The sequence below is a fragment of the Hemisphaericaspora subhashii genome (genome assembly GCF_019202705.1).
Source record: "Hemisphaericaspora subhashii strain CBS 10753 chromosome Unknown scaffold77, whole genome shotgun sequence".
In the NCBI taxonomy this organism is placed as follows: Eukaryota; Fungi; Ascomycota; class Pichiomycetes; order Serinales; family Debaryomycetaceae; genus Hemisphaericaspora; species Hemisphaericaspora subhashii.
The window spans coordinates 1-15,144 of NW_026057277.1; the positions used below are offsets into that span (position 1 = coordinate 1).

The 15,144-nt window shown below is 33.0% G+C and overlaps 5 protein-coding genes across 5 annotated transcripts; 1 reads left to right on the top strand and 4 right to left on the bottom strand. All coding sequences in view use genetic code 12, as the record gives it.

Annotated features, from left to right (window-relative positions):
• Positions 1-246: 246 nt before the first annotated feature.
• J8A68_002569 (NADP-dependent alcohol dehydrogenase) lies at positions 247-1,353 on the bottom strand (the record flags this gene model as incomplete). The annotated part of the gene is made up of 1 exon (XM_049406334.1): positions 247-1,353. The coding sequence occupies one exon, from the start codon at positions 1,351-1,353 to the stop codon at positions 247-249; it is 1,107 nt and encodes a 368-aa protein (XP_049264113.1).
• Positions 1,354-4,150: 2,797 nt separating this feature from the next.
• On the bottom strand, positions 4,151-6,085 carry J8A68_002570 (signal recognition particle subunit; the record flags this gene model as incomplete). Its single annotated transcript, XM_049406335.1, has 1 exon — positions 4,151-6,085. The coding sequence occupies one exon, from the start codon at positions 6,083-6,085 to the stop codon at positions 4,151-4,153; it is 1,935 nt and encodes a 644-aa protein (XP_049264114.1).
• Positions 6,086-6,617: 532 nt separating this feature from the next.
• Positions 6,618-7,616, top strand: J8A68_002571 (uncharacterized protein; the record flags this gene model as incomplete). The annotated part of the gene is made up of 1 exon (XM_049406336.1): positions 6,618-7,616. The coding sequence occupies one exon, from the start codon at positions 6,618-6,620 to the stop codon at positions 7,614-7,616; it is 999 nt and encodes a 332-aa protein (XP_049264115.1).
• Positions 7,617-7,694: 78 nt separating this feature from the next.
• Positions 7,695-8,495, bottom strand: J8A68_002572 (uncharacterized protein; the record flags this gene model as incomplete). Its single annotated transcript, XM_049406337.1, has 1 exon — positions 7,695-8,495. The coding sequence occupies one exon, from the start codon at positions 8,493-8,495 to the stop codon at positions 7,695-7,697; it is 801 nt and encodes a 266-aa protein (XP_049264116.1).
• A 2,642-nt stretch (positions 8,496-11,137) lies between these two features.
• Positions 11,138-15,043, bottom strand: J8A68_002573 (uncharacterized protein; the record flags this gene model as incomplete). Its single annotated transcript, XM_049406338.1, has 1 exon — positions 11,138-15,043. The coding sequence occupies one exon, from the start codon at positions 15,041-15,043 to the stop codon at positions 11,138-11,140; it is 3,906 nt and encodes a 1,301-aa protein (XP_049264117.1).
• Between the last annotated feature and the right edge of the window lie 101 nt (positions 15,044-15,144).

Genomic DNA, 15,144 nt, shown 5'->3' on the forward strand with positions numbered 1-15,144 from the left:
CGATAAATTAATACAACCAAGACTGAACAAAGTCTGGATAGTTTTCATCAAACATCAACTGCAACTACTACCATTATGATCTAATAGCAATACGTAAACCATAATATCAGTATCAAATTGTAGATCCTTTAATCCTTTTCTTAACAAATGTCTTTCAAATAGGGAAGCAAAAGGTTTACATTCAAAATGTGTTTCTATTTATTTACTCTAAAGGAGATATACACTCTATGAAAATCTAAAAAACAATTAATTGAATGCTTTATCAAATTCAGTAAAGACAAACCTATATCTAACATCACCCTTATGACATCTATCCAAGGCCCTAGAACAATTTTCTTCACCAATTGGAACTTCTTCAATCCATGGTTTAATATCATGAGCAGCGGCTAATTCTAACATATGAACAACTTCAGATTTTGAACCTAATAATGAAGATCCAAAGGCAACCCCATTCTTCAAGAATGTGAATGGAGAAACTCCAAATTGTTCCTTAGCTGGTGGTAAACCCACAGAGACGAATTTAGATTCGACTTTCAAAACACTTAAATAATCAGATAAATTAAGACCATCAACACCAGAAGCACAATTTAAGATAAAATCAAAAGCATCATCGTATCTTGTAGTCCATTCAGAATCTTCTGCAGTGGCGACGAATTCATGGGCACCTAATTTATGTGCTTGTTCTTTCTTAGTTGAAGTACGTGAGAAAGCAACAACCTTGGCACCTAATGCATTAGCGAATTGAACAGCTAAATGACCAAGACCACCAATACCAATAATACCAACAGTCTTACCTCTAGCATTTTTGGATAAATTACGGATCAAGGGTGAAAAGACAGTTATACCAGCACACATCAAAGGAGCAGCATGGGCAGAAGAAAGAGCTTCTGGGATTGGGAATACGAATTGTTCATCAGCAATGGAATGAGAAGAGTATCCACCTTGAGTAACATAATCTTCAGATCTTGGATCTGGACTATTATAGGTCCCACATAATTTCTTACAATATTGTTCATTGTCATGAGTACATCTATTACAATCACGACAGGCGGAATTACCAGCACCAATACCTACTCGTTGACCGATTTTGAATTCAGTGACTTTTTCACCAATGGCAATAACAGTACCGACGATTTCATGTCCTACGACTAAATCGTTTCTTCTGTATGGACCCCAGTTGGATTGTAAAGTATGGATATCAGAATAACAAAGACCACAGGCTTCGTTTTTGAGAACAACGTCATGGGGGTTGATTTGCTTATGGGTATAAGTGACTAATTTTGGTTTATTCCAGTTTTCCTTTTTGTCGACACCAAAACCTTGGAATGTAGATGGAACAGAATCGATTGTCATGATGATATTTGTGAATGATAAATAAAGATGGATAAGAAAAAAGCAAAAACAGGTAAAACGAAGAAATGTAAAAAGATTGGAGAAATTGATCGCTTTAAATAAAGAAATGAAAATTTTATAACTCGAGAATTATTTTTTATCTCATCGGAATTATTATCCTTTGTTCTCTTAATGACGTTATCTTTCGAAAAAATTCCAAATTCTTCTGCACACCACTTGATAATATTTTTATGTCTGTTTTGTGATTGAAGGCATGTATTGTCTACATGTTCCTATTCGAATAGACCAATTAGACAGGGGGGATTTCTAATGTTGAAAGCTAAGAACCTTTAAACTATTTCCAAAGCCACACTCATTATTTTCAAAATGCCGTCGATAAAACCGGTGAAAGAATTTAATAAATGATTTTCTTTTTTTTCTAACGGATAAATCAGGAAACGTGTCCTATTTGGGAATTCGTCCCGGATAACGGATAACGGAACTTCGAACAACGTCTTACAACTGACCAACCAGTATTACCTATTTTTGTTACTAGAAGTGAACAATATTAAAACAATTGACAAAGAAAAGGGCCAAGCTGTACTTAGAAATGCCATCGAAAAAGAAGAAAATTAAGTAAATTAAATTTAAAGCTTTACTATGTCCTTATACAGTCTATCATCTGTCTGCTTGACGTTTCTTTCTTAAACGAAACATTCTAAGGGTCACCGTTGTCGTATAGTTCCCTCATTTGCCTCAAGTGTAAACGGCATTGTTTCTACAATCTTCTTCTTGGGGGGTTTAGCCCTAATCGAGAACTAGCACATCACTTAATAGAAATATGACTTATCGGACTTAAAGGTCTCAACTTAGTAAATGTCTTCACTTAGTACTATTGATGGATTCAACTCTATATCTTTAATGAAACTCAAAGTATTCTCAAATTATCATTCATTTTATTTCTCTAAAATTTCCATACTCTCCATACTAAATAAAAACTACAAAATTTATATAAAATTGGGGCAAACTTGCTAATTTATATTAACACCAAATTAACCTGTTTCGAGAGAAGTTCTTCGGCGACTTATCCCCGAAATTGAATCCGTTAATTTTTCCCATCGTGGATCTCATCAAGTGATTTCTTGTCCATTTGTGTGTTTTCGACCGTATCAAGATTGATCTTGTTTCGCAGTTGTTCCAGCAATTACTAAGAAAATTTGCAGCATAAATTTTAGACGACAGATTGCGAAAAAAAAAAAAAAATTGGAAACCATTTTTCTTCTTTACTTTACCACAAACAGAAAACCCATCAACTTAATAATGTACACAGATCATCCAAATTCATCAATCTCATCAATATGATCAATCCAACAAAGTCTTTAAAGGCGGTTAACCGTCACAGAAACAAAAAGTGAAACTTTCTTCCAACAAACTGATCAACATTTCAATATGACAACTCCTTTATCAAAACTTCAAGGTACGCGTATCCCATTGAAGTTAACTCACAACCATCAGTATTATATCAGAACCAAAACAAAAAAACTGTAATAAAAATGAAATTGATGAAGAATTAGTTGGTGGTCCTCCTACCTTGACAATTTTGGAGAAAGTCATTAACCGGATCCTCAAGGGGAAAGGATATGGAATCCTTTCATGCCGAATCAGCCACTTGCCCAATGGTCGGTTCATGTGTGATGGATTTTTAATCTGATTTCAACGGAATAAGGTTTTGACTTGATCTAATTTGGACATCTGAGAGCTTACACATTCATTCTAAATCAATCATGGAAATCAACAGTTGGTGATCATACAATTTGGAGAGAGTTTACACTGGATTTTCATGGGATTTCGGAACCCTTTTATACTAAATTAGCCACTTGACCCATGATTAGTTTATGTGTGATGGATTTTTAATCTGATTTCAAGGGAAGAAGGTTTGACTTAATCCAGATTGGAATGAGAAATGAAGAACAGGATCAGGTCAGACATTAGAATTTCAATTTTGGCAAAATGGATAATTTCAAAAGGTGGTGGTGCGAATCTCCGATGGACACTCCAATTGAAGTGAAGGAAGAATCTCGATGATGGACTTTGGAATTTTGATGAGAGTGGTGGATGTTGGATTTTGATACAAACGGACAATGTTTGATCTTTATTTTATAAATTATATAAATTAAATAGTAGTTCCATATTGGTCGATATTGGGGGAAAAGGGTTGGTCTCTAAGTAAATTGATCCAGATTAGATTTTATGGTGGCGGTGGCGGTGGTGGAGGTAAAGGGAGGTGGTGGTGGATGGAGGGGAGGATGAGGAGGAGGAGATGGAGGAAGTTGAATGGATAAGGTGGATGTGGCCATAGGTGGTGGAAGTTGAATGGAGGCGGTGGATGTGGCCATGGCGGTGGAAGTTGAATGGAGGTGGTGGAAGTTGGATGCTGGTGGTGGCGGTTGAGGGGCATACTGCCGTCATGACACAATTCTTGCGTATATAGCTCAAAGATATGAACCTTTTACTATTCAGTTCAGGAGAACAATCGAAAACAAGAGAATTGCTGTTTAGACAAATAGTTAACATTCGTACTTCCGGCTCTACAATTAATCCTTGAGTGAAAATGGAAGTCTTTAAATACTTACCTGTTTATATTTTTCCCTCAATGAAAAAATATGAAACTACATCGCTGTAATAATGAACAAATTTAAGTTCGTAATGTAATTGACTCGTCAATTAAAGGTTGCTGCCATTATATGACAATAGTTTACTTAAAAAATAATTGCTTATTAACATCTAATATACATGCCTGGAAAGCCAATCCATACACCTACTTCTTTCCCTTCTTTTTCTTCTTCTTACCACCACTTCCACTACTAGTAGGTGTCGCATGTGAAAGCACAGGAGTTGCACTATGTTCAACAATTCCTTGTTGCCCCCCAGTTTTCTTCTTATCCTTTTTGGTTGGTTTATAATAAGATCTCAATTTCATTGGTAACCATCTTTCATCATCCAATGACAATTCTTCTTGAGGTTTAATGATTTTATTTGGACCAAATTTAGGTTTTTGTTTCTTTTTGGTTATTTTAGAAACTTTTTTAATGATTGGTTTGGTTGATTTAGCAGCTGATGGGATTAATGTATCTAAATCAACCGATAAGATTTCTGAAATTGGCATGGGGGAAACTAATTCATTAATTGGATATAAATCGATATTTGAATTAGATAAGATTGAAGAAATTAAATGATCTTCTTGATTGATGGAATTTAAATATTGGAAAAGTTTTGATGAAATTTCTTTATGACCTTGATTTAATGCTTTAAATGCAATTATTTTGGCGGTATTATAATAATCTCCATCATTGGAAAAGACTTCCACCGGGGTTTCCAAAAATTTATTGGCTAATTTTATTAATAATTCAGTTAATTTTTTGGTAGAATGAGTCTTTTCATAAACATTAATTAATGTACCTACAATACCTGGAATCAATTTATCTTGAGAAATACTATTTGTGGTAAATTCTTCCAAAATACACAAAGATTGATCAAAGGATCCAATTTGGAAATTGAGGTATACCAATAATAATACTGCCACATACTGTTGTTGTTGGTCATTTTGTTTTTGATTATTGATAAATTTAATTAATTTTCTTCCAATTGATTTCAATTTTGTAGAATCATGTAAATCATTAAAACTAATATCTAAATTTATGAAAATTTTATAAGCCAATGGGAATAAATCACCTGGGAAATCATTTAAGAATTTTTGAATAAATTTATTATTTAATTGAGATTTTCCTAATGTTCCAGTTGCAAATTTTAACATTATATTATTTTTCAAAATGACTTGATATTGCCATTTAGTTAATTTTTGATTTAATTTATGTAAATTTTCTTGAAAACTCAAATCACGTTCAATTAATCCAATCGATTTTTTATTATCTGATTTAGAATAAATATTATTCTTAATAATTAATTTAAGCATAGAATCATTAATCGAATCAATATCATTCTCTTGTAAAATTTCCAAACTTTTAGATGAATCACCTAATAAATCATATACATAAGCAATAGTAATATTAATTGGTAATAATTCTGATAATAAATCTTCTGGAGACCAATCAGTATTTAATTTACATAATTTTTGTGCCAGTTCCAAAAGATGTAAACAATTAGGAATATTGTTATTGGATAATTCAATCAATGCTTCATTGAATAATAAATCATAATTATCCAAATTTTGATCAATTGAATGAGTAGATTTATTTTGACCATGAGAATTGAAATTTAATTGAGATATAATTGCTCGTTCATTTATAATTAAATCCAATTGATTATCATATTTATTATTCTCAATTAAATCATGATATAATGCCAATGCCTTTTCATGAGATCCAATCTTATAATATGTTTGAGCAAGGATATGATTCAATCCAATTTCTAGACCTTCAGAATTGACATTTCTTGATTCATATAATTTGATCAATTCTTCCGATTTACCAAGTTTATAATAAACATAACAAACTTCTAAAATTGAAGATTCTATCAAATTAGCTGGAACTTTTCTGATTACATCATATGCTCTTTGATATTTATCTATATTGATTAGGGCAACTAAACAATTATTGAATGCTTTTAAATCATTAAAATGTTTAACTTTACTTAAATATTCATAAGATACTCGGAATATCTTTTGATGTTCTGAAGGAGTACTATCCGGAGATACATTTAATTTCTTGAAAGCGTCAGCAATTGAGTTACTCATCCTTTCTCTTTCTGTCTATTAATACTTTCTATCACTTAGCTTCTAAAGTATAAATTGTTTTTGCCAATATTTGACAACCACCAAATTTTGAAAATGAAAAATTCTTTTTTTTTCGTCCAACTACAAATTAGTCGTGTATAAGTGATCAAATTGTATTTGGACATAGACTTTACTATACACTCTACTAAAATAATAGCCTTTTGGTGTAAGCAATCGACTAACTGGAAACATGTTACATGAAAGATGGATCGTAGTGTTTGATAATATAAACATTTGCAAGAATCCTATATAAAGTATTGGTTTTCATCTTTTAATTGCAGTCAAATATTGTAAATCTCTGATATAGACTCTCATATAAGTCACGTGATTTAAAATTGGTAGCACCCTTCTTACTTAATTAAAACATTTTAATAAAAATTGTATTGGAAGAAGAAGAATGATGAAAAAAAAAAAATTAAATAAATCCATCTTTCAATCATTGATTGACTCTCAATATCTTCAATAACCAGTATATACCAAACCCCACTTAAAGATGTTGAGAATAGGGACTAGAACTAGAGCTATAAAGTCCACTGCTCTCAATTTAAGGAGTTTCACTACCTCTACTATACTTGCTAAGAATTCTACAACTACTACCACCCCTGACTCATCTTCACAAGATCCATTGGATGCTCCTATGAGAATAGCAGAAGAATCAACATTACCTTTTGTAGAACATGATTTAAAGATTAAACCACGTCAACCCAAGAAGAAACTTCCATTATTATCCGAACATAAAGAAGAAAACCCCGATTATAAAATGTCTGATTTCAAACAACGTATAGGTCAATTTGTTATTGATACTTTAAAACTTGATATGGATAAATCAAGAGCTGGTACCGTTGCTGGTTCAGTTTATTTTGCCGATTGTAAAGTTCAAGGGTTAATTTATCCTGATGAACCGTTATCTGATACTGCAAAATTTTATTATAAAACTTTAAGATTACCTACATCTTTTGCTCAACAAACTCAAATCACTTTCTTACATTATTGGATGTTATCAGTTAGAATGAGAGCTATGCCTTTTAAATATGGTAAGTTATATCAACAACGTTTGGTCGATCGTATATTTAAAGATATGGAATTAAGAATGTCTAGTGAACTTGGTATTAGTTCAAATAGAGTTATTGAAGGGAATTTAAAGGATTTTCATGCTCAATTAATAGGTTCAGTACTTGGATATGATGAAGGGTTAGTTACTGATGATGCTACTTTAGCAGCTGCATTATGGAGAAATGTATTTAATGGTAATCCAAATGTTGATATGAGACATGTTGAAGCATTATTAGCTTATGTTAGATCTCAATTATATGTTTTAGATAAGATGTCTGATCGAGAATTTGGATTTGGGAAATTTAGATTTGTTCCACCAAATCAAGTGGTTAAACCAATTACAAGTCATCAATTAGAAATAATGAGACAAAAGGCAAAGGAAGAATTTGCTAAATTGAATTCTCCATCTCATAAGACTGTATTATCATTGGATGAATAAGGGATTTTCTTTTGTACATATACGTGTATATATATTTAAGCTAATAGTACTAAATTAAATAAATAAAAAATGCTAAGTTTACAATTTACCACGGCTTGAATAGGTGTTTTCATCTTTAGTCCAATCATTACCTCTAACCCCTCTAATCATGACATTCATAATAGCATAATCTCTTCCTTCAACGGCATTATCAATTGAATTATCTCCCAACATGATATTTTCAACCACTCTGAAACCAAATCTTTCATAGATAGGTATATTAGTAGGTGATGAACTTTCTAAATATGCAATACTATTATCATCTTGATCAATATAATTATTAAACATATATTCAAATAATTTTCTAAGATTACCTTTCCCTCTTGCAGATTGTCTAGATCCAACATAAACCAAAGTATATATTTCTTTATTCTTAAATCTAGAATCAGTATTTATAATTCTTTCACAAGAATCATGCAATAATGGTAACATTCCATGAAAAACCTTCTCTCTACCATCTTCGCCAATAGCATTCCAAAGCTTCCCATAACCAGCTTCCATCAAAGTTGGAAAAGAATTCAATCCTCTTTCTTCGGAATCAGGAACAGACCAGATCGAAACCGTCTCAAATCCATCAGAACTTTCACCTTGTCCAAGTACTAATCCTTTGGCTATATGTTGACGAAGATATGCTTCATATAACAAAATTTCACATCTACGACGTTGTTGTTCGGTAGGTAAATGACATACTAACATTCGTGCCAATGCATCATCTTGAAATGATTCCAAAAGACATTCTGCTGCTTTTCTAACATCAGAATATCCTAAAACCTTTATTCCATTATCAATAGTGGTTGTTTTCTTATGTGATTTTGTAATTGTTGTTTGTGATGAGATCATATTTATTTATAGATATCTTTACTTTTATACTAAATATAACTTCATTCATATTTTTAACAGGTGGATCTACTTATATATAAGTAGTTCTAGAGATTTATCAATTACATCATCAATTTTAAGGTTAAATAAATTTTTCTTATACGAGAGCGCATCGGTATATTCCCAATTAGGAAACCATCATTCCTACGAACTAAGAATATTAAATTGCGCTTTTTATTTTAAACCCAACAACCCCCCGCCAAACAATAAAGTTCTTTACACAATAAAAACGCATTTCTCATAAAGTTATAGAAATAGAAATAGAAATAGAAAAGCGTGTCTTGGATCCATTTTGGGAAAGACCTGGGCGCAAGTCAACCATGTCATCCAATAAATAAATATCCACACAACATAAAATGAAATGAAAATCACTCCCATATGTCACAATAATTCGATTATCCGTGGCTTGTGGAGACTTTGTTTCACCTTTTCATTTCATTAGGGGTTTTAAAGTTTCGTTTTGGTGAATGGGATTTTTGTTTTGAGATAAACGCATTATTTACAGTCAATTTTGAAATCGGATATGCGCAAGACCACAAAATTGGTTATTATCCCAGTCCTTCGTCTCATATTCTAAAGGATATTGCGGGTGAGCTAGCGTAATATCTACAGACCCGCTTTCGAGTCTTGAAAGGGTTAGTTATCCAGTTTACTTATACTTGATAAATACATTCCTATGATTGAAGTTGTGGGGTTATTCCACTGAACGATCATCTAACAGTCTCGATTCAAGAACCAATTTGCCAATAGTCTTTTCTCTGGATTTACCTGGCAGGCTCTCGAAGAGATTCTCGCAGTCTTGTCACATTTGTGGTATTTGGCAGATTCATACGGAAATGTGGGGTTGATGCCGATATTAGGGGCCATCATCTTAGAACAAAATTCTGGTTTCTGATACTCTTGTGACTTGTTTACGAATTATATCTATCAATAAGAGAAAGGCTCGGCTATCGTGAATGGGATTACTATCTTTGTCGTTGTTCATTTCTTGTAAAAAAACACCGTCCTTCCTGCAAATCTATAGATAAGTTCAAAATCTCGAAATTAAATTTTTTATTCTATGTTCCAGAAGATGGTCCTTCTAGTGTATGAACTGAATTAGTAAACAAATAGCATTGAAATGAAAATGAGGAGAAGACAGAACCAAACCAAGATAAGATATGAAATGCATTGTTGCAAATGTTTATTTTTTTTGGACCTTTGTTTTCTTTGATAAGCTCTTCACTTTTCTTCATGTTCAGTTGTAATAAGTTTAAAGACATAAACAAACATTTCAAAAAGACATCTCGGCGTTAAGATTCCAAAGCCTTTTTGAATAATAATATCAATTGTGGCAAATTATGCATGAATTCTGCAAGTAAAATTCTTTTTGCAACCATTTCTTGTTGTTTTGTACTCCTATCATTAGCCGCATCAATATACAACGTGAGAAAGCGGATTTATGCCTGAGTTGCATGCACATACATGCTAATAACAATCCTGTTAAGAGAGGTGTCCAAAGGACTTGATCAGAAAGATAAAGAATAGAGGAAGTTAATCCAAGAAATATTGAAATTCCAATAATTAATGAGTGTTCTATTCAATTTCCACCATGATTGAATCCTAAGAGATTCACTATGCTTAGTCAAATAAAGTAGCAGGTGCGATATTTCAAAAGTAACCATCCCGATGTTCAAAATGTCATATTTTGTCAAAATGGCCAAATATGTTATGTTGTATATCTTGGGATGTACTTTCAGAGCCATGGATCAACTTGCTAGGTTGACTTTGATTAATGCAACTCATATTTTCTTGTGTGAACCGTTGGTGAATACTAGTTTGGAATTACAGGCGATATCAGGATTTCATCGGATTGGACAAACGAATGCTTACAACCTTGTGGATATTTACTATTGAGAGTACCGTATAAAATGTCTCCGTTTCAATAAATAAATAAAAATAACTAAATGTTAAGAACAGATTAAGATAGAAATTCATTTCTTTAATTCTAGGAATCTTGAATTGGTCCTAAGTATACCTGGAATAATTAGAATAGTGATATCTGGTTGATATGTATTATAATTGTACCTGAGATACTTTTTGAGATTTTTTGGAAATCATTAGGGCCAATGTATGGAATTTAATGCAAAAAGACGAAAGGACCTATGGAATAAGACCGTAATGCCATGCCGGAACAAACAAGGAAACTTCTGTATTACGGTTTTAAATATATAAAACTACAATCTGTAAAAGGCCAGGCGATAATTGATATCAGATTAGTCAATAAACTTATTAAGTTAATTTAGTAAATATATCGTTCTATGTTCGGCGTAGAATTGAGACCCCCCTTTATTCCAAACAGAGTACGTATAACAGTCTTTGTAATATCAGTGTAAATCTTCTCATCGTCAGCTAAACCTTGACAATGATCTATTGCCACTTCGTAAGCAATATCTAACTTCTGAGCAACATACGAAACTGGAACTCCCTCAGCCATAGTCTGAATTTGAGATCTTAATCCTAAAAATATTTGAAAGACGCGCTTCTATATAATGAATCGTTCGTTTATTACATTTCTAATAATTACATAATAATACACTATCTTTTGATTAAAATAAAGATGTTTACTTTTTACGTTTTCCCGATGTTTTCAACCTTTCACCACCATCATAAAGTGATTTCCCAAATCGATCTTCGGCTTTTGAATTCATCCATTGAACAACCCGAGTCAATTCTCGTTCTTCTCTCTTTTCCTCAAATTCTTCTTTTAATTTCTCAATCATGGTAACCAAATCATCTTCTTCCCCGAATTCAAGTGCGTCTTCTACAGTTTGGACAACCTTACGACGTTGTTTCTTGGCTGGTGGTGGGGGTGGTTGGGATGTGTTTCTGCTTCTCATTCTTCTCTTTGACCCAATTTCAACCACCTCATCATCATCGCCATCACCATCATCGTCATCACTTCTCTCCTGTTCTCGTTGTTGTACATCTTCCAGCTCATCCCCCTCATCATCATCAATCTCAATCACACCATCATTCTCAGCACGAAGTTTTTCCAACCTCTCAGTCAATTTCCGAATATTTGTTTCTAATTCAATTTCCTCCGGTTGTAATTTCAGTTCATCATCCATCCAGAGGGCCTTTCTCCTGGCTTCAATATTGGCAATAATCGAATCCTTAACCACTCCCAATTCTTTCCGGAGATTGGATTCTCGCTTGCCCCAAGGGTTAAGCCAAGTTATGAGTTTGGTTATATCTTCAGGATGATCATAATATCTCCAATCGGACCCATTCATTAATGGATCTGGAGATTCTTCGATAATTTTCCTTTGTAAAGGGGTGAGGGATTGTGGTGGTACTAGGAGAGAGCCTTCGTTGTCGATTATGAGTTCTTTTTGGTGGTTGAAGATTTCGGAATCACGGAAATCGAGATTATGAAGGGTATGAACGGTGGTTTTGAAACTGTTGGGGAATTTAATGAAATTCATTTCCCGGATTTGGTTCTTTTTAGGACTTGGTTCTTCTTGTTTTGGTTCCAGTGGAGTTGTGGCTGATTCTGGTGGTGGTGGCTGTTGTTGCGTTTTCTGTTTCAGATTGTCTTCATCGAGATCTATGACTTCGATATGATTAATCCGGTCATGATATTCACGTTCACGTAATTCATCCTTGAATTTCTGAGCGGCATTAAAATCACAATTGAAATTTATCAATAAATCATCATTAGAAGGTCCTTGTACCCATAACCTACCCATTAAATAAGTTTCATCCAGTACTTCTTCTTTATCCTCATCAATCTCATCATCATTGGCATTTTCCTTGGCGTTAGGTGCATCATCGCCATCTTCATTTTCATCATCATCATTGGCACCAGCATGAAGATTTGGTAATCCATTATTTTCAAACCACCAATATCGATTAAATAAACGATCCTTACCTAATAATTTAACTCGTTGACAATCTAATTCGGTCAATTTCTGTTCGATGGCTTTCTTGTCCTTTTTGATGGAGTTTAATTTTATTAATGCTTCTTTTCTAATTTCACATTGTTGTTTGAATTCAAGGTCAGTTTCGGCAAGTTTTGATTCTGGTTCTGTCATTTCTATAGATGAATAATTTAATCTTGGTCGCTTGTCTTCTTCTCCCTTTTGTTTTAATTTTTCAAAAATGAATTGATTTGCTTTTTGGGCGATTTCGAGATTTTGTTTATAATCTTTAATATTATCCAATCTTGTTCTTCTTAATGATGTAGAAGCTTCTAAACATTCATCAATATATGTTCTAACCAATGGGGAACTAATGATTAAATCAATCAAGATATTCAATGTTTGGAATTTTAAATCAATATCCAATTCTTCATAAAATTGATTCAATACCGTTGCAGGAGTAGCTGGCATGGTTTTGGGTGCGAGTTTATTATAAACTTGTTCAATTATTGGTTTGTATTGTGGTACAAACTCAACTAAGGATAATACACCTAATAAAATACATTGCCAATTCCCATCTTTGAAATTACGTTTCCGTAACCGATCATGCCAAGGGGTATTTCTATAATTCATACAAATATATGCGTTATGTGATGAATATTCTGTATCAGAAGAATCATCTTCCTCATCTTCCTTTTGGTCATCTTCATCTTCAATTTCAACCATTGATAATTCAGAATCACTATCTTCTTGTTTTTCATCATCGGCATCGCCATCCTTATCATCAGTCTGACTTGAGATTTCAATGACTTCTTGCTTTTTATCCTTTTTGGAATTATTCTTCGTTCCATTGTTTTTGAGATCTTCCGAAGAGTCTTCATTGGTTGAATCTTCATCCTCAATCTTTAACACTTTTCCTTCATCTTCACTCTCAGATCCACGAACATCTTCATCATCTTCCTTTTCATCCTCATCCTCTTCGTCGTCTTCCTTTTCAAATCTTGATCTTTCCGGTAATGTTATATTCAATCCAAATATCTCTTCATTTTCTTTAGCTTCTTTTGCCTCTTTATTAGTCGGTATTTGATTAGATACAATCGCACTCAAGACAGCACACCAAATCTCATCCAATAATTCACATCTTCCCATCTCATTATATTGATCTAAATTCCATCCCATACAATATACAAAATCATCAAATGTGAATGTATCGATATTCAATACGGTATGATAGATATTAATGAATGTCCAGGCTTGTAATGCATCTTGAATAGAATTGAGATGGGGTGAAGATAATCTTCTAATTTCGGATTCCTTATTGGGTATTTCATTACTGTCATCTTCTTGATCTTCGTCTTCTTTTTGACTATCGGTATCATTGAATTCAGCGACGAGATGAGCATTCCAGGTTTTTGCATTTTCAGGAAGGGTTAATGCTTGTAATCTAGGTCGAGGATTCTGAAGATCGAATTTCAATTCTAAATCATCAACGATATTTTTCTTGGTTGGTTGAAGTTGAGACAATCCTAAAGATGGTGTGGCTACTCTTTGAGGCGGTTGGGATTGTTGTTGTTGTTGTTGTTGTAATTGTTCTTCTTCTTCTAACTCTCGTTGTAACTTTTCCGGCAAATAATGCAATGGGAATTTCTTCCTATATGGTACTACGGGGGTTATTGGTTGATCTTCTAATCCTGGGGTAGGTTGTTTAGTTTTCTTTTTCGATTCTTCTTTTATTTTCTTCTTTCGTTCAGTTGGGTTTGGCGTTGGTGTTGATGAAGGAGTATTTGATTTATTAATATTGGCTATTCTTGATTTCTTGGGTAATTGATACAAGATTTCTCCTGTAGGTGTAGAATCAGCAAAATGTTTTAAATCTTCCGGATATGTTTGTGGAATACGATATTTTTCAGCATATTTTGTTTTAACAACCCATGGAGCTCCAACTTTATGAGATCTTGACATGGTTAATTTAATAAATGTTTTAATTAACCATTTTGTGAAATGATTCCTGTCTCTTGATATATTTTCATTAGTTACTATTGCTTGTTGATTATCATTTAATCTAACTACTAAATATTTAGTTTGTGCAGTTTGACCATATTGGACTTTTTCACGGATAATCCCTCTTTGTTTTGAAGATCCCGATCCCGATCCAGAAGAAGACGAGGATGAGCCTGAACTATTATGTTCGATATCACGATGTAAAGGGTCTGATTTTTCTAAACCTTTAATATAAATAGTTTCACCGGGGAAATAATCATTTTTAAATACCAGATAAACTTTATCAACTAATTGATCTAATCTTGTTATTCTATTAAATTGTAAAAATCTTAAAATATGTTCCCGTAAAGATTCCGGAAAATTCTTTTCAACTCCTTCAATTTCTTTTAATTCACTTTCATAAGCTTCAAAAAATGTTAAACATGAATTACCAGTTATTTCACATACAAATTTTCTTTTTTTATAATAATCTAATCGAGATAAATATTCATCATAAGTAAGAAACCATTCTTTAGTTTGAGGAATATACCAAACTTCAGTAGATAAATCTTCTGGAATAGATGGTGGAGGTATAAATTTGACTTGTTTTCTCTTGTATAATACCATGATGTGGGTGGCAGCAAATCAATCAACTATTTGTTGTTGTTGTTTTTGGTTGTTGGTTGTAGTGGGTTGGATACGTGTCGCTGTCTATTGCAACTTTAACT